The sequence below is a fragment of the Anas platyrhynchos genome, chromosome Z, assembly GCF_047663525.1.
Source record: "Anas platyrhynchos isolate ZD024472 breed Pekin duck chromosome Z, IASCAAS_PekinDuck_T2T, whole genome shotgun sequence".
NCBI lineage: Eukaryota > Metazoa > Chordata > Aves > Anseriformes > Anatidae > Anas > Anas platyrhynchos.
The window spans coordinates 72,718,954-72,737,026 of record NC_092621.1 but is presented as its reverse complement, the minus strand read 5'-3'; the positions used below and the strand labels follow the sequence as shown (position 1 = coordinate 72,737,026).

General features: G+C 39.8%; 1 protein-coding gene across 1 annotated transcript; it reads right to left on the bottom strand.

Annotated features, from left to right (window-relative positions):
* Nucleotides 1-740: 740 nt before the first annotated feature.
* PLAA (phospholipase A2 activating protein) lies at nt 741-18,050 on the bottom strand. Its single transcript, XM_038170173.2, has 14 exons — nt 17,793-18,050; nt 17,100-17,293; nt 15,307-15,407; nt 15,100-15,220; nt 14,610-14,777; nt 13,451-13,586; nt 12,772-12,941; nt 11,703-11,860; nt 10,528-10,747; nt 8,392-8,460; nt 7,209-7,280; nt 6,440-6,541; nt 2,910-3,074; nt 741-1,419 (listed from the first exon to the last, which is right to left on the bottom strand). The coding sequence occupies exons 1-14, from the start codon at nt 17,942-17,944 to the stop codon at nt 854-856; spliced, it is 2,394 nt and encodes a 797-aa protein (XP_038026101.1). The 5' UTR covers nt 17,945-18,050; the 3' UTR covers nt 741-853.
* Between the last annotated feature and the right edge of the window lie 23 nt (nt 18,051-18,073).

The following is an 18,073-nucleotide window of genomic DNA, read 5'->3' as shown; positions in this document are numbered from 1 at the left end:
AATATCTCCCCTTTTCAAATTCACCACAGGTATTGTTAAAGCTACTTCATAAAATTTAACTGCACATTTCTAGTTTCCACAGTTGTCTGTAGTCTACACCTAAGTTTCCCTCCCACTCTCAACATAACCCATTTTTTTATTGTCTAAATATATTCTGCCATACTTTAAAATAAGACTGTTGCTATACTAGTAAGATGTTCTTGTGCATTAAAAGCTGAAGTCATGTAAAAGACTTGTAGAGGTTTAGGAAATTTTGCAAACAAGATATTCACTTATCACTGAAGCACTATGTCTATACATCAGTTCAATGTTCTACCCCTCAAAAAGCCACCTATTTCTAGGTTTAGAAAAAAAAAAAAAAAAAAAAGATACAGGAAGAGCCCTATTAGGTTTTATAAGGAAGTAGAAAAAAGATGATGGAAAATTACACGAATGCCACTTCCTTACTAGCATATTTGACCAGAGTTAATACAGCCAGTGATAACTAATAAAGTGATGAAGAGCACCATTGAACTTAACAGCTCTCAGGGCTCCTTCTCTGCTGCCAAACACCGTGGTCAAGAAACAGTCCTTACACTGAATTGGGGAAACTTGGCTTGGGTGCAGATGAGATGGTATCACTGGATCACATCTAGATGACCTTTAAGCACTTGCAGATCTATTTCAATCTGAGCCATAACAGAAGGGCTTCCTGCAAAGATCCCATGCACTGCAGACTTCAGAAAAGCAGTCAAATGAAAAACAGTGTAAAAAGTTTTATTTGCTCTGTAACTCACAACAAATCAAGTCATCCACAGTATTTTCTCAGTTATATTCTGCATACACTGTATTTCCCAAGTGCTAATTAACACAATTACAGCAGATTAAGAACAAACCTACAGCATTCCTTTACTTTAGCCGGTTCTGATACAGAGGCATATTTTTTTATTTGGGAGTCAACTCCAAGAGACTTAGCTAATTGCACAGCATTTGTATCATCACTGATTAGCGTCCCCAGAGCCACAAGCAGTCTAAAAACAGCTTCAAGATCTTGAACAACTTCCATAACTGTGTTGATTACTGATAAACATTGAACTTTGCCCTCAGTGTTGTTGACTTTATGTAAACATACAGCATAGTTCAACGTCAGTGTGGCAAATGCAATGTGGATATTCTTATTATTGCCCGACGCAACTTCTATTGCTTGTGTCATTATTTCATCCCTCTGTTCCATCAAAAGCTTCTGGCCTGCCTGGTTGACAAAGCAATTGCAAAGAGCTCTAAGTGTCAACAGCTGGTTTGCTTGCTTTCCTCCAGGGTTCAGAAATTTGAGGAGAAGGCGGATAAATTGCACATGATCCTTTTCACCACAGAAGTTCGCATTCACAGTGGGATGCCTGACAGACAATCTAAGAATGTCTAGGGCTGGAAAGACAATATCTAAGAAACAAAAAAAAATGTTTTAGTATTAGAATTGCATTATGTGCAAACATGCTGGTGAGTTTATTTCTGTTGGAGATACTCTTAAATCCCTAGCTTTCAGAACAGACAGTAACAGTTTCATGCAGAAAGAGTCAGATAAACCACAAATTATCAAAAAGTCATAAAAAGGTCGCACTGACAAACCATGCTACTAATACTTCCAGTAATGACAGAAAAAAATATGTTCCTTCAGATTGACACAGTTCTTTTCAAACAAGTCTTAGAAATCTTTCCTAAAAGCTGATCACTAATGCTGAAGGCAAACGCTGAACACAAAATACGCATAGTGACTAATCCAAAAACGTTTCTCAAAACTTAACTCAGTTACTGAATAGTCCTGTACAGGCAGCATATCAATTTGTCCTCACTCTGTATCTTACAGTTTAGTGTAACTACAGAACTGTCTGCAGGAGAATGATGCTTTTAGGCTATCTTCAGCTTTTGGATATAACTTAGAAGAAAAATAAAAGATATTCTCAACTGATCAGCTGGATATCATTAAGGAACCTAAATTTAGTTTGTTCAGTAGTTCCTCTCAACTTCTCTGAATTTCAAATATATTTGGCTCTTCATGGCTACCACCACTATCCCAAGCTTACAAACATAGCTAGGAAGCTGAACCTGCTGAGCTACCCACTGAGCAGTTTTTCCTGCAGATATGCAGCACGTTGAGAATTAAGACTTTGTACAATATAAAGTCTGATATGAAGACATTAGCCAACACCAGTTCCCAGCGCTACAGAATATAGCTTAAGTAATGTTATCCGATGAACAGCAATTTTTAATAAAAACAGTATTCTTCCTGTTAATAAACTTTTAACCTCCATTTTAAGAAAGCTAAATATGCAGTTTAAAATGAACTGCTATCTGTACATGCAACACATCCTTTTTTTCCAGAATATTTACAAACAAAATAGCCTTTCCAACTGGTCCATCAGTACTGAAAATGTTATGTTATTAAATCAAATCACCTCCACTTGCATTCGTCAAAGAATGTTATTTCAGTAATCCAGACCACATAAACTAACTTCAGAAACTTCCAACTTCCACCATACTAAACAAGATACACATTTGAGATATTTCTTTTTCCTATAATTTACCTCTGTAATTTAATCTCTCATTTGATAGCAAGTTAGGACTCCAACTTTGCACTTCTTTGCTCTACTTCCTAATAAGTTTCACAGCTCTGTCTTGAGGAAGCTCCTACTAATGAAATAACTGCAATCGATGTTTATATCAGGTGTCTCTTTTATCTTTACTGTTGTGCCAACAAAAGCAAACTCACTGCTAACTACCAATTCTCTGTTCTGTAAATAACTGTATGTCCTCTTCTGGGTTCTGTTTGGGTTATAGACTCTAGGAGGCAGACTGTAACAGCCAGCAATAGTGTTCTGGTTCATGGTGGAAGTACTGATGAAACAATATAAAAAATAATTTCAAGTGTCTACCTTCTGGCCAGTTAACCGCTCTCCATAACGTTTGAAGTTGTTGTGGTGTAGGCGTTTCTGCAGAGCTGTTACATGTTGCAGACAATAACTTTTCTAGCATTATCAAGTCATCTTCTGTAAGCTTTTGTTCTTCAGTTGCAGTACCATTAAGTTCCTTTAGTTTGCCTGTAAGACCAATAGAAAGGTACAGTTTTCTGACATTACAGCTTAACAAATCCAGATCTTCAATAAAATACTACACTACGAAACACTTCAAAAAGAAGTTACAACTATTAAGATTGTTTAAAAGTCTTTCATGAAACATTACTTCTCATCATTTCATCATGTTTCTAATTTTAAGTTTAATCATCACAACAGGTGCTACTATAAAGCTTCTTCAATATTGAATCATTATGCTTCAATATTCCCATCTTAGCCTATGTGTAGGCACAGATGCAGAAAAGCATCCTAAGACCAATAGCTGTCAAAACTGAAATGTGATTCTTCTTTACGATTAGGGAGTAGAAACGAACTATTGAAAGAAATGTATCAGGATAGTATGATCAGTATTTGTAGTTTCATTTGCTTAAGTGCCACACGCAAAACATGATTGCACCTTGTCATGTATTCAAGCTTCAATCTAAATTAAAATTCAAGTCTTGGAAGTGGTATTATAATGTACAGCATTGAGCACCTGGCAATTGTGGTTTTTCCAGAATTGATGAGGGCCATAATCAATAAACATGCCAGCAGGCAATATTACATTAGTACACCTTCATGTAATGAGTCTTAAAGCATGCACAAAAGTGAACTGTTTGCCCATTATGAAAAAAACATACAGCTATTAAATCTAGCCCTGTCCAGCTATATTTACAAATGTATTTAACCATGCACTGTTATAGGACTGCAGGAAACTCAGTAAATGTAGTTATCAGATTTCAAGCCTAAAAAAAGGTCTATACTTAATTATCCCTGAAGAACACCGAACAGAAATAAACAATTGCAGTATGTTTTGGGGATTAAATAAAAGTCGCTGCTTTGCTGCAACAGAATATGGAAGTCAACCATTCTTGAAGTTCTCCTTCTTAGTAAGTTCTGGACAAAGTTTTACTGCGAAATGTAAGCAAAACTAGGAGGAGGCTAGATCTTTTTATTAGTGACAATTTAAAAAAAAATTAAAGTTTGTGAATCTCTTATCACCCTGAACAAGCATATACCTGCCCACCATAAAGAATACAGAGAAAGAGGGTATGACAAACTGAAGACTGACCAATACTTTTAAATAGAAAACGAATCCTGAACAATATGTAGGACAATAGAAAAAACGGTCAGCAGCCTGTCCTCTTCAAGAAGTTGGATAAAGGTGAAGGTATACGTTTTTTAAAAAGCAGTTCTTAAGTTTACTCATCAGACTACCTATAACATTTTCAAGTTCTGCATATAAAGCGGAGAGAAGGAAGGAAAAAATGGAAAAAAAATTAGTAAAAGAATTTTAATGTGGAGATTCAAGGCAGGTACTGTGTTTTCCTGCACTGTGGATGCAAACTAGTATACATAATCATACTAAAGCACTCCACAGAAACACAGCGAAACAAACTGAAGACAGATGGTACAGATTCTGTAGAATAGCTATGGGAAGTACAGAAGAGACTGTAGAATAGCAATAAAGATGGGGAAAGAGGGAGAAATAGAAGGCAACAGCAACATTTATCAGAAGTCAGTTTGACCTCAGTACCAGGGAAGCTCATGGAGCAGATCCTCTTGAGAGTCATCATGCGGCACTTGCAGGGCAAGCAGGTGATCAGGCCCAGTCAGCATGGGTTTATGGAAGGCAGATCCTGCTTGACGAACCTGATCTCCTTCTATGACAAATTGACGCGCTGGGTGGATGAGGGAAAGGCTGTGGATGTGGTCTACCTTGACTTCAGCAAGGCTTCTGACACCGTCTCCCACAGCATTCTCAAGAAACTGGCTGCTCTTGACTTGGACTGGCGCACGCTTCGTTGGGTTAGAAACTGGCTGGATAGCCGGGCCCAAAGAGTCGTGGTAAATGGAGTCAAGTCCAGTTGGAGGCCAGTCACTTAGTGGCGTCCCCCAGGGCTTGGTGCTGGGGCCGGTCCTCTTCAACATCTTCATCAATGATCTGGACGAGGGCATTGAGTGCACCCTCAGTAAGTTTGCAGATGACACCAAGCTAGGTGCGTGTGTTGATCTGCTCGAGGGTAGGAAGGCTCTGCAGGAGGATCTGGATAGGCTGAGGTCAACTGCATGAAGTTCAACAAGGCCAAGTGCCGTGTCCTGCACCTGGGATGCAATAACCCCAAGCAGAACTACAGGCTGGGAGCTGAGTGGTTGGAAAGCTGCCAGGCAGAGAAGGACCTGGGAGTGATGGTTGACAGTCGGCTGAATATGAGCCATCAGTGTGCTCAGGTGGCCAAGAAGGCCAACGGCATCCTGGCTTGTATCAGAAACAGTGTGACCAGCAGGGCTAGGGAGGTGATCGTCCCCCTGTACTCGGCTCTGGTGAGGCCGTACCTCGAATACTGTGTTCAGTTTTGGGCCCCTCGCTACAAGAAGGACATCGAGGTGCTTGAGCGGGTCCAGAGAAGGGCGACGAAGCTGGGGAGGGGCCTGGAGAACAAGTCCTACGAGGAGCGGCTGAGGGAGCTGGGCTTGTTCAGCCTGGAGAAGAGGAGGCTCAGGCGCGACCTTATCGCTCTCTACAGATACCTTAAAGGAGGCTGTAGAGAGGTGGGGGTTGGCCTGTTCTCCCACGTGCCTGGTGACAGGATGAGGGGGAATGGGCTAAAGTTGCGCCAGGGGAGTTTTAGGTTAGATGTTAGGAAGAACTTCTTTACTGAAAGGGTTGTTAGACACTGGAACAGGCTGCCCAGGGAGGTGGTGGAGTCACCATCCCTGGAAGTCTTTAAAAGACGTTTAGATGTAGAGCTTAGGGATATGGTTTAGTGGGGACTGTTAGCGTTAGGTCAGAGGTTGGACTCGATGATCTTGAGGTCTCTTCCAACCTAGAAATTCTGTGTGATTCTGTGTGAAGTGCGTAGTATTACTATACACTATTTTCTTTTTCTGTAATGCTAAATGTTCTGCTTAAATACAGAAGAGACCCTCTGAACCTGTGAAACTGCAGAATGCCTCACTTTAACACAGCTTAGATTACACTGTATGGCAACCTAGCGAACTGAAACTTTCATGTGCAAAACCAGAAAGGGACTGCATATGATGCACATATCCAGAAGCTGAAAAAAAATGCTCAGTGTTCAAATGTACCAGCTTGGTAAACAAGACATGGAACAGCAGACATAAGCTAACGGAGGAAAAGAAATTATATTCTGCATTAGATAGGAGTTCTTCTGAAAATTAATTGTATTCCTAAGCCTTCAAATCATTAAAGTAATTAATGTAATTTTAAAAAGTCAAAACTGAGAATGAGTACGAAAGCCATAGGAAATAATTGAGCTTTTTGAAAAGATCAAAAATTAAGTCACTTCAAACAAAAACAAAAAAGCCATCCTTGAAATTAAAATACTGACCCAGTATCTGTGTAGGATTTGCCTGGTCAAAGGTGACGGCATCTTTCTTCGGGAAATAAATATTTTCAGCTTTTGCTGCAGCAGATTGGTAAGCGCCCGTTCCTACATAAAGGAAATAAAAGAAGTTCAACAGCATATCAAAGTGTTTGACATAGAACAATACCCTACTAGTAAGTCTAGATGGTGTCCAAAGGAGAGTAACAATGATGGTGAAGAGTACTGGAGGGGAAGATGCACGAGGACCTCTGGCGTCACTTGCTTTCAGCTTAGAGACAAGGAGACTGAGTCTGCAGCTTCCACGGAAGGGGAGTGAAGGGGCAGGTGCTGAGTTCTGTTCCCTGGGGACAGCGAGAGGACCCGAGGGAACGGCACGGCGCTGGGACAGGGCAGGGTCAGGCTGGGGGTTAGGGAAAGGGTCTGCACCCAGAGGGGGTCGGGCACTGGGATGGGCTCCCCAGGGCAGCGGTCACGGCACCGAGCTGCTGGAGCTCAAGAAGCATTTGGACTCAAGAAGCGCTCAGATTTTATTTTTGGATGAGATGGGAGGTAGATACAATGGGTCCTTCTGACTCAGGGTATTCTGATTCTCTGATTCCTACACGTAAAAGGCTTTGTTCCCCTTATTTTCTCAGTAATTTCTAAAATAATTGGTTTCAATCTGCTCATTATGCTTAATTAAACATAAATTTGCAACAGCATAGAATTCATGTCAAAAGAAAAAAAAAAAAGAGATCAGTGTTGCATTTTATAAACAGGCCTCATTTCTTACCTGTATATGGATCAACCCCACCCATTGGGGCTACTGCATTTGATGCGGAACCAGGAACATAGCGACCAGCACCTGAATGGGGAGGTTAGACTTTTTAAACACCACCAGTGGTAAAGAGGTAACATACCTACTTTCAGCCACTAGTTTTGAAATATCACTACTAAGGGTGTTATTCTGCTCTATAATAATTAAAAAGAAGTCCTTCAACTCTTCCTGAAATTTAAGGATTTTATCTGAATACCGTGTCTTTTGGCAACAGCAGGAAGGCTTCTGCTCAATATGTAGATCTGCACCTGCAGAGCAGATACTGTGCCCTGGCAGTGTTGAGGACAAACACGGTGTTTGAGAACAGAGCCAGCTGAGACTGCACCTAGTATCTGCAGAAATTGGAAAGGCAAGCAGTGGTGGGCAGCCTCCTTCTGCAGGGTATGGATATATATATCTACTGATGTGACCTGTTACCTTGAGAGGTTGGTTGTTTGCTAGGAACCAGGATCCAGAAAGTCACAGAGACTGACACAGCTTGCCAGGCCTTCAAATTTTTACCCCTGCTACTCTTCCACCCAGGCATCAATTATAATGCCATGAAAGACCTGGAGAGTATCAAGCAGCTAAAGAGCCCCAAGGGCAAGTCTATGATTACAGGACCCTCTCCAAGGAGCAAAAACTATTAAGAAAGATAGTGTGTCTTTGTAAACAGGCTCATCACTATGAGAAGGGCTTTTAACTAGCAAAGACAGGAAGGGTTGGAATCTGAAATTTAGCACGGAAGGTACCGGTAACAGCCACATAAGATAACAAGAGTAATAGGATAAAAAATAAAAAAAATAAAAAAATATAAAAAAAATAACTCTACGAAAATAGCCAATCCCAAGCTGGTCATGCATATAAGAGATGACAAAACATAAGGTTTGAGAACTTAGTCCTCTACTATAAAGGACTGAGTGGCACGAGGCAGACCAGACAAGCAGAGAGCTCTCTCCTCTACTAAACAGGTCTGGACAGGCTTTGACATTTTTCACACCAGTGGAGACCACCTAACTGGTCTATCCCACACAGCTGCCCCAAAGGGAGCACTGCAACAAACAGGGCTCTGGGGCCGAACACACGGCAACTGAATGTTGTAACATACCTTAAATGCTGGCAAGACAAATTTCAGTAAGAGGTATGAATTTTACATTACCTGTAAATGGATCTGCCCCAGGTACCGTACTTGATCCAGATGAAGAGCCTGGAACATAACGTCCAGCACCTGGTGGAACATACACCGCTTGATGTTACTAAAGTACTAATATTTTCAAACAGATGCAACTCAAAAATGAAGCTAAAAACATCAAGTATGTCTCATGTCTTATTGTGGTGTTATGACAAATTTAATCCCCTCCACACACACAGTTCTGCCAACATTGAACAAAGTCTTCCTAACAATTTCAGGACCCAAACTTTGCTTTCTAGGATATAAACACTGTGCATTTGGACACAGACAAATCAAAGGTATATGCATGTTTATACAACTGCAGTTCCATGAGATACATTTGAACCTGACTAACGGCCTGTATTCTTATTTGTAGTTCAATGCAGGAGTAGATCTAGAATTATTTTCACATTTTGTTCCTGCCTTCAGCTTTGTAAAACTGGTTCAAATCTGGTTTATTTTGTAATACAATAGACAGGATGCAATCAATCAGCACATTTCAACTGGTAATTAACTTTTTATAGTTCTCATTCACTGTCTGAAAAAGGGTCATTTATGTATTTCACTCAGTTTCATCCTTTGTCTAGTTGATTTTTTGTATTTCTTTCATTGCCTTAACAGCATCTGGCTACCTGTTACCCTAATATAGAAGGTTGGATTTTCTTACATTGGGAAACTGAGCCTAGGCTGAAAAATACAACCAGCCTGATTAGCATTTTGTTGAAAGATTTGATCTGACAAATATCTCACAGCGTTGACAAGTTTTTGCATTTTTGTCACATCTATCTGTGCCATGCCCTCCATGATCTGAGGACATGAAAGTCCTATACAGGAAGTTGAAGTTGAGGAACTGGGACACTGAAATCTGGATGATCAGACTGAGTTGGACTAAAAACTGCCTGAACAGATGTGCCCAGAAGCTGGTATTCAGTGGCAGGACATCTAGCTGGTAACCAGTAACTAGCACCGTACCCCAAATGCCAGTACTGGCTTCGATCTTGTTTCACATCTTCATTAATGATCTGGATGATGTGGTGGAGTGTATCCTCAGCAAGTTTGCACATGACACAAAAATGAGCGGATTGGATGATTCTCCAGAGGACAATTTTACCATCCAGAGAGATCTGGACAGTCTGGATATAAGGGCTGCCAGAAACCTCTTTTAAGTTTGACACTAAGTCCTGTATCCAGGGAGGAACAACCACCAAGCACCAGTATGTGCTAGGGACTACTGAAAGCAGGTTGTCAGAAAATGGACACCAAATTGAACATGAGCCCGTGATCTGGCCACACTGCAAAGGAGGCTAATGGTATCCCAGGCTGCACTAGGCAAAGTAATACCAGCAGGAGAAGGCAGATAATTCTTCCCCCTTCTACTCAGCACTGAGAAGGCCATGTTTGAAGTGTTGTGTCCAGTTCTGGGCTCCCTGGTATAAGAGAAACATGGACATAACGGAGAGCATAACAAAGGGCCACAAATATGATGAAGAGAATCATGGCTGAAGCATCTCTTTTATGAGGAAAGATTTGAGAGATGGAACTATTCAGCCTGGAGGAGGCTCAGGTGGAGTCTTAGCAATGTATATAAATAGCTAGAGCAAGGGTGCAGAGAAGACAAAGCCAGTCTCTTTTCAGTGGTGCCCAGTGACAGAACAAGGGGCAATGGACATGAAATGAAACACAGGAGGTTCTGTCCAAACATCAGGAAATACCTCCTCATTGTTCAGGTAACTGAGCACTGAAAGAGGTTCCTTAGAGAAGCTGTGGAGTCTCCCAGGCTGGAGGTACTGAATAGGCACCTGGACAACTGACTCCTGGTGGTCCTGCCTGAGCTTGGGTGTTAGACCAGGTGGCCTCCAGAAGGCAGCTTTCCAATCTCAGCCATTCTGTGACTTGGACGTCTGCTTGTGAAATGATCCAAGCTGCTAGTCAAATACTCAATAATAGGTTTCAAGTTGCACTACAGTGTACAAAATACTCTAAGCTATTCTGCCATGTTCATGCCCTACCCTTGTGAAGAAATATACTTACAGGGAAACTCAGTGCATAATATAACATGTTACACATCTTTACCCCTTTGTTACTTAACTTTTTCGTTGTGCACCATGAAGGTTAAATTTTTACCTGTAAAGGGATCTGAAAATTGTGTATTTGTATTCAACAGTGTTTGTCCTTTAGTGTTGTCCATTATAAACTTGGCCACCTGATCCAGAAACATTGGATTTAGATCATTCTTTTGCAGGAAGTTGTATGCAGTCAGCCAAGGATCATCAGTTATGTTGTATGGCAGTTTGTAGGAAGGTCCATTTTCATTTACATCAATAGTGAAAACATAATCATACTCCTTTAAGTAGAATAAAAACAAGAACATATGAGAACTTTGTCAACACATTTGGCATAGAGATGTACCACACTCAGACTAATAATGACCCAGGGCTAAGCCTGAAAACATTAATAATGCTACTTGCAGATTGTATCAACAGCAGTCTCCAACAGAGGCTGGAAATAAAAGCCACTGAAGCTGCACCTTACACTTCCCAGAATTCTGTATCTAAGGAAAAGCAGGCTAGAACAATAGATCATGACAATTTATGTACAGATATATTACGAAGTAACAAAATGCATCACGTAACACTCATGGTCAGCTGTGGCTGCCTAAAGAGGTACAGGGTCATCAGATGCCTCAAGAAAACTTCAGGCCAGAACAAACACTTCTACTACTAAAAAAGAACCAAATCCTAAGACTTCTTTAAAGCATACAAGAGAAAATGAGTCTCTGAAAGGCATTTTTTAAGTGGTGGCACAAGACAGATCTGTGTACACGTCACTAAAGGAAATGTTTACTTTTTATCTGTCTTTACTCTCAAAAGACAAAGAAAAGGATCACATGAAGCCTGCTACCTAATATTTCAGGTGACCCTTGCACCTCTCATTCTACATTGTAGGGTTCTCTCCTTTTGGAAGGGCAGTTAAAACTAACTTTACAATGTATTAACAATAAATACTAGAGATCTTGACCCTTTCTTTAATAGCTGGCAGTTGACCTTTCTGCAACGTAATTTGTTTCTGCTAGCTTGCTTGTTTTACAAAATGCATTTCAAAGGTAAAACAGAAAATATTCATAATTCTACCTCTCGGTTTTAATAGATCAAAGACGTACAAAGAAGTATCAACAAATTCCTGTTTCCTAATTTACGTTTTAGCTAAGTAAAGACCGGGATTATTATTTTTTTTTTTTCAAACGTGAAATTACACATCTAATGTTGAAAGGAGTAAAGCTTATTAAAGGTTGCATATACCTTTCCTTCAAATAAAACCTTTCCAGATGTTTGTTGTGTGGCTCCAGAAGAACCAACGACATCACCAATCTTTATCCATCTTCCTTCACTAACACTCCACTGATATGCTTCAACTTTCCCATTGTCTTTAATGAGCCGTGTCTGTCCATCTCTTGTTCCTGCAGACAGGAATATTTAACAGTTTTAAGAAATCTAAGAGTATGATTTACTTTAGGAGAGATGGTTCACCAGGATTTGAGGTCACAGCACAGAAAACTAGATAATACTTGTTACAACAAGAATAATGGAAATTCTGTGAATAGCATTTTATGGTTACAGTATTGGTATATGCCACCAGACTAAGTCATGAAAGCAGTCCTTAAGTATTTCAAAAGTTCACCATTTTCCCAGGGAGGTGACAATCAAGAAAGGTGATACTGTCCCATGGTCTAACAAGATGGGAAGCTTCAATTTTAAGATTTATACCACTTGCCAATCAGAGCCAAGGGGTGAGGTTATTTCACCTGGGGAAAAATGTTTGTCTATTTAAGAGTAATCTTAACTACTAATGCTTCCAACTGTATCCTCAGTAACTTCCTGAGTACCTGGAAACTGTAAACTGAGTTGATCAAGACAAACTGTTCTTCAAGATGAAAGCTAAAGCATAGTATTTGTCTACTTTTCCTTAGGAAAAAAGTTCTAGTCCTTTTGCAAAGTACATGACTGTCTTTTATTATTGACACAGCTGGCATAATAGATCCAAAACATCTTGAATACACTGCAGTGTCCTGTAACTGAGTTTTTTCTAAGTTATTTTGTAAGAGAAGTATTTTAGCCACTTTAGTCTAGAAAACACACATGTATACGTTAGGATGTATACATACAGACACACACACCTAAATATTTAAACTAGTCTTGACTCCAAAAGAGGAGATGAAAGGAAAGCAGAGCAAAATCAAGCCGTTTTCTCTTGTAACTCTATTGAACATGGTCAAAGCTTCCCCCCCACCACAGAATTTATGGAAAGTTTCAGTACCTCAGAACTAAGATCCAGAGGCAACTCTGACATAACAGAGGTAACATAACTTACCAGGTTCCTTAAGATGTTCTTTTCCAGGAAGGTCTTCAGCATTAATATCCCCTAAATCACCAGTTTTAGGGTCAATGGATGCTTGGGAAAGCTCATTTTCAAAAGCTTGAATCTCCTCAGCACTCGCTGTTCTTTCCGAAGACTCTGTAAACACCCGTACAAATCCATCACTGAAGAGAGACAAAAACATGCAAAAAGAAATATTATTTTAAATGGCAAATGATTACATGCATTCTAATAGTGACTTCCATGTCATGAGAAACCATCATCACTTCTAATAACCCTCTGCATTTTTTTTATAAAAAGAATTTGCCCTCATGCTAAAAAAAGCCCATAGAAAGACTTACATGGGTTAACTTGAAACCCAATCTGTAGTACAGCTTTAAAGTCAAATTAGGATACGCCTATCAAATGTGTTCTTTATACAGTATCTGTAAGTCTATTCTCAGTCTACTCATAGTTTACCACATTACCAAGGAACTTACTCTTTAACTGTGTAATTCAATACCAAAAGAATGACTTTTTGGCTGAATTATAGCACAAATTTAATCCCCACACACACTTTCATGACTGTATTTTCAAATATAATCAGAAATGAAAATCAAAGTGATGCACAAAATTTCACCCAGAGTTTTGCAAATTTAGATTTCAAGATGTACTGAGAGTAAAACCTGGATACCTTGCACCAACTACAATGTCACCATTATCCAACACACAGCAGCACCAGACAGACTGAGCTGGGAGTCTGATTGTTTGAGCACATTCCCCTTGTTTCCATATTCTAAGAGATCTGTCCTCTCCAGTAGTTACAAAATCTGCAAAGGAAAAAATAAAAAATCTTTTAAAGCATATTTTCATGTATTATGATACTAGATGCCTTTTTACAACTTAGTATCTAAAAATTAAAATTGCAAAAGAACTTTTCTACAATTCAATACTTCTCTCAATCACAAGAAGAGAGCTAAAAGAAAGCCACTGCAGAGCTATCTTCTCAAAAAAAAAAAAAAAAAAAGAAGTGCATGAATTGCAAACTGAGCAGCCAGACAGGGTATGAAATTGTCTGTGACAAAAGATCACCTCCTCCTTCAAATTGTTTAAACAAAGAACTTGGGAACTATCATTATTTTGTCTTACACCACTTCCAGAGTACCACAGTTCAGGAAACATGCATAAGGCATTCTCAAAAGCAGAGACCAAACTTCAGGCATCTCCTCTACGAGGGGTTTCAAGACAGAAGAGATTTATGATGTACACATGTCATACCTACACATTCACTTTACCCTCCGAACAAATGTGCAAGTCCATTTGTACGCATACACTACACAAAGGTCACTGACTTAGAATTTCTTCTGCAACAGCCAGTTCTGAACCTCCAAACCTCTAGCTCTAAAAACAAATGCATAAGGCATATAAAGAAAATCCCTGAACTAAACTATTTATAAACTACTTTTAAAATTTCGTGTGCAAGTACTGAAATTTGTATTACGTCAAACTGCTAAGCCACACAAACCATTTTAACACCCTGAAACAGTGCTGAAATACAAGTGGCAACCCAGATGGTATTTTGTCCATTTGTTTGCCAAAGTTTCACTTGAGCTTTATAATTAGGTTTAATCTAGGACCTTTCATCTCACCTCAAAGAGCAAGTCTGCCAGAGACATGATTTTCTGTCAATCACAGAAATTTCTTATTACTTACACAAAAGGAAAAAAAAAGAAAAAAGTGAATGAAACACTACCCGAGTTCTTTGGTTATGGCAGCTCCATTGAACTACTGAATGCCTCATCTGCCATTTTATTTTGGAACGATATGGGCTAAATCTCAAAAAATAAACTTACCTTTACAATGAGGGAAAACAGATATGCTGTATATATAATTTGTATGTCCATAATACACCTGCAGACACTTGCCAGAGATGTGCCACCTTCGGACACTAGCATCATTAGCACAGGAAAGGAATTCCATTTCACTGAGAATGGCTAACCCTCTCACACAATCTTCATGTCCTTTGTAAAAGAAAGGAAAACATTTAATGCAGCTTTTCTTTCCATTACCAGCAGCATACCATTTCACACACCTATATATACTGATAACTGATTTTCATTATGGAAGCACTCAAAAAAAAAAAAAAAAAAAGAAAGTCATTGCTTAATATCCTGTGGAAATAAGTACAATGCTTATAGAAGCAATGTGATTTCCAGGCAACCTGAGATACTTTAGAAATTCTGCCTAAAAATGGTTCAATTTACATAAGGCTTTGAGGTTTGTTTTTTTTTTGTTGTTGTTTTTTTAGATCTTGATGAAACTACTAACTGCAACAATATTTACCAGTGAATGTTCTTTCACATCTGCCTGCCTTCCACAGCTTTATGGTTTTGTCAGCTGAACCTGTCAACATTAATCCCTGTTCAGGCAGTATTTTCACAGCCCATATTGCAGCTGTGTGACCCTGAAAAAAGAAACATAAGGACAACAATATTGTTAGACTTGTAAAAGTCAGTATGTATTTTATATTCATGCAGAAGAACTTCATACCTGTAATGTCATCATACATCTGTCATGCAACCAGACTTTGGCTGTTGTATCCCATGATCCGCTTAATAATGTTCCAAATTTTCCAGATGAAAGGCTGCAAACTGGAATAAACATTCAGATCAACAATGACACGTCTCTTGCACTGTAGCAAATCTTATGCTAGCAATTTTAAATTAATTATTTAAGGACTTCTGCTTGGTATTAAAAGCATACCTAGCATTGAGGAGTTCAGGGAAAGATTAAGTGTAGAGGTACAGCAACCTAGAATGGAACCACTTAAAAATCTCCTCACTTAAGATGACAAAACCGCAAATCTTTTTACCATTCATATTCCATAATTTCTTTCAGTACCTGATCTCTTCTCAAGAGAAAATATGTTGACAAGCAGCACAGATAATCAAGAAAAAGTATTAATACAAGGATTTAGATTTAAGATTACCAACAAAGTCAAGATTTCATCAACATTATCAGGTTATGTCCTCACAGAACAAGACTTCATACCAAAAATACTTCACTCTTCTTCTTGGATGGCAAAATCATACCACCGAGAAACTGTACTAATATTTGAAGATTTACTTAACAGGGATATGATTTGCAAATGCTCTGCTAATGCAGAGCTATAAAACTGAAAAGGAATAGTGCTAATAAAGCACAATAAAAACTATACAAAGTAACAACAATAAAAACTATACAATGTATACAAAACTATATAAGCCATAAACAGAATTCACTGTCCATCTGAAAATTCAAAAAAGAAAGCATGGCCTTTTGTTTCTTGACTCTGTAATCTGATTTTCCTTTTTTTTTAATGTTTTGCATTACTGTAAGAATTGCCTCAAATACTTTCTTGTAACGGAATCCATACATACCTCATATAATGCCTCATCCCTTTTTGTACCTCTGGAGGGAACATGCCAACTATTCTTTTATCTACTCAATCATCCTAGGTTTCCTTTTATAGAGTGTAAATTATTCCATACCTTCTGACACACTGACATTATTCTGGTATCATTTTACCTTTTTCTCAGCGCAGATCAAGAGACTTATAATGCAGAGACAGAAATTTTTGGTGCTGTGTTACTTTCCATGTTACTTTCAAGCTGGTCTCAAGAGCCCTTCTTTAATATAGTAAAAGAGACCCAAAACCTTCCAGTCTTGAAGTGATTACTTCTGACACCCCATAACTAAGGGATGATGCTGTTCAAAGGTCTTTAATATACTAGATCAGCTCATGAAAAAATAAACTTAGCATGCTACTGTGAAAATTGCTCAACCTTTTATTTGATGGCTCAAGAAAAGTTATCGGTTTAATATGTTACACGCTGCACTGACCTGACTAAAGAGATGAAGTTTCTGCAGTGACCTTTTAGGCTTCACCACATATTTAAAGCACCAATTAATATGAGATCCCCATTTAGATAATGAAAAGGGCAGTGAACATTTTTTTATTTAGGAAGCTCGCTTCTTCTATTTCTGTGTATTTTTATATACATGTATATATCTTACTTCATAGAAGATGAAATTAACTGCTTCAACCCTTGACAACAGGGCCACCATTCTGTGAATTGCTGCAAATGCTCAAACACTGATCAGTGTTAACTCAGAAGTCATTGTGACAAGCTGTCACTGTGTGAAATGAAATTATAAAAAAAGCTATTTTACGCAAGCCATAATCAGAAAGTTAGGTACATTAAGTATCAAAAAATTACAATTGAGTTTTACAACTTCATTTCCTGTCTAATGAACCACATTAACGTTTATATAATAAACTCAAAAGAAATATTACTACATACCTGCATTCTTATGACCCTTAAGGACGTAAAGGGGAGCTGTGCTGTCAACTGTGAAAATGCAAATATTATGATCATTGCCACCAGTTGCAATCAGCCCACGAGGATAGAGGTCACTTGGAGGTATGATGCACACACAAGATACAAAATTTGAGTGGCCACGCATACAGTGCATTTCAGTAAAACCCCTGTTAAGACTAAACATATGCAATAATCAGTTGAGAGTCATGACAGAAAAAGCACTTATTTTGAGGCACGGAACTACAACGGGCATTTTATACTCCAGCTCTTGAATTAGTAACTATCCTTGCAGCGTGCTTACTCTGGAAGACCTAGAAAGAATGAAAACTTGGAGAAAAACTGCCCTCCAGCATTCCAGGCCAAAAACCAGTGTTTAAAGCTCTCCATGTATTTTTTTTTCCAGTCACAGAACCCTGGCATAACTTCATTTTGCTGCTTACTGCTCAGTTGCAAACACCGTGCCCCCAATTTCACAGGATCACAGCGCAGTTTGGGTTGGAAGGGACCTTAAAGGCCACCCAGTTCCAACCCCTTGCCGTGGGGGGGGGGGGGGGCCACCTCCCACCAGCCCAGCGTCCAGGCACCACCTCCAGGTACCATTATGCATTTAACCACAATTTCACCACACGCAGCTGCATTTGTGAGACCTGCCCCCACCCCCCCCTCCCCACGCACCCGTCGGGAGCCCAGAGCCGCGCCGTGCGGTCGCGGGAGACGGAGACGAAGCCGCCGTCGGGGAAGATGCCTCGGGCGAGGCCGCGCACGTCCTGCTGGTGGCCGGGCAGCGAGCAGCGCAGCCGGTAGGCGCCGCCGACGTCGCCCGCCATGGCCGTGAGACCGGCGGAGGCCCTGACGCAGCAGCTACCCGCCCGCCGCCACTGCCGGAACGCGCCGCGCTCCGCGCCGGAAGAGGAGCCCGCCCGCGGTGCCGGCGGCGGGGAGGAGCTGGAACTATA

Coding starts and splice junctions, on each gene's coding strand:
- PLAA (XM_038170173.2), bottom strand. CDS start 17,944: ATGGCGGGCGACGTCGGCGGCGCCTACCGGCTGCGCTGCTCGCTGCCC. Junction 7,281..8,391: donor TGGGGCAGATCCATTTACAG/GTAATGTAAAAT, acceptor CTCCCCATTCAG/GTGCTGGTCGCTATGTTCCT. Junction 1,420..2,909: donor AGCGGTTAACTGGCCAGAAG/GTAGACACTTGA, acceptor TTTGTTTCTTAG/ATATTGTCTTTCCAGCCCTA.